Below are 530 nucleotides of genomic sequence, written 5' to 3' on the forward strand. Positions count from 1 at the left end.
GGGGTCACTCCGGCTGCCTGTGCCGAGCAGCACCCGCCCGGCCGTACGTGGCACTGAGCGTTACAGGGAAGAGCGAGACCAGAAATAAATTAGTTTCCCCTCAGCCCAGAGCATTTTAATGGGAAGGACGGGGCTGTACATCCTCGGGGGGGCAGGAGCTGATGGCCTCCCGCCTTTGGGACAGGCCCCGGGGCTGGGTCCCACCTCTGCCATGCTGGCTGTCGAAACCCCTTTTTCTTTTCCCCACCTCCAGTGGTCCCAGTCCTGAGACATCCCCTCTGCCTGCTGTCCCTTCACTGCAGGAGGATGCGGCTCATGCCAGCCAGGCACCACGAGCCAGCCCGGACCACCGGCAGACGGCAGCGTTTTTACTGCCGGGCTCATCGCAGGCAGTGCTGGAGGCAGGGGCACGCCACCCTCCGCACCCCGCCCTGCAGGGAGGCATCGGCCAGTGTGAGAAGGGGGCCACGGGGCAGCCCCACACCGGTTGCCATGCTGGCCACCTCCCCGGGCAGGAGAGCCCGGCCCCC

The 530-nt window shown here is 66.8% G+C and overlaps 2 protein-coding genes across 2 annotated transcripts in view; both read right to left on the bottom strand.

Annotated features, from left to right (window-relative positions):
* CLCN7 (chloride channel, voltage-sensitive 7) overlaps window positions 1–213 on the bottom strand; it is a 20,731-nt gene extending 20,518 nt beyond the window's left edge. The window contains exon 1 of the mRNA XM_009881954.1: window positions 205–213. Within this exon, the coding sequence (XP_009880256.1) occupies window positions 205–213 (9 nt within the window). The remainder of the gene's footprint in view (window positions 1–204) is intronic.
* Window positions 214–380: 167 nt separating this feature from the next.
* PTX4 (pentraxin 4, long) overlaps window positions 381–530 on the bottom strand; it is a gene marked incomplete at its 5' end in the record, with an annotated part of 634 nt that continues 484 nt past the window's right edge. The window contains one exon of the mRNA XM_009881955.1: window positions 381–528. Coding sequence (XP_009880257.1) covers window positions 381–528 — 148 coding nt within the window. The remainder of the gene's footprint in view (window positions 529–530) is intronic.

The sequence above is a fragment of the Charadrius vociferus genome, unplaced genomic scaffold (genome assembly GCF_000708025.1).
Source record: "Charadrius vociferus isolate BGI_N301 unplaced genomic scaffold, ASM70802v2 scaffold593, whole genome shotgun sequence".
In the NCBI taxonomy this organism is placed as follows: Eukaryota; Metazoa; Chordata; class Aves; order Charadriiformes; family Charadriidae; genus Charadrius; species Charadrius vociferus.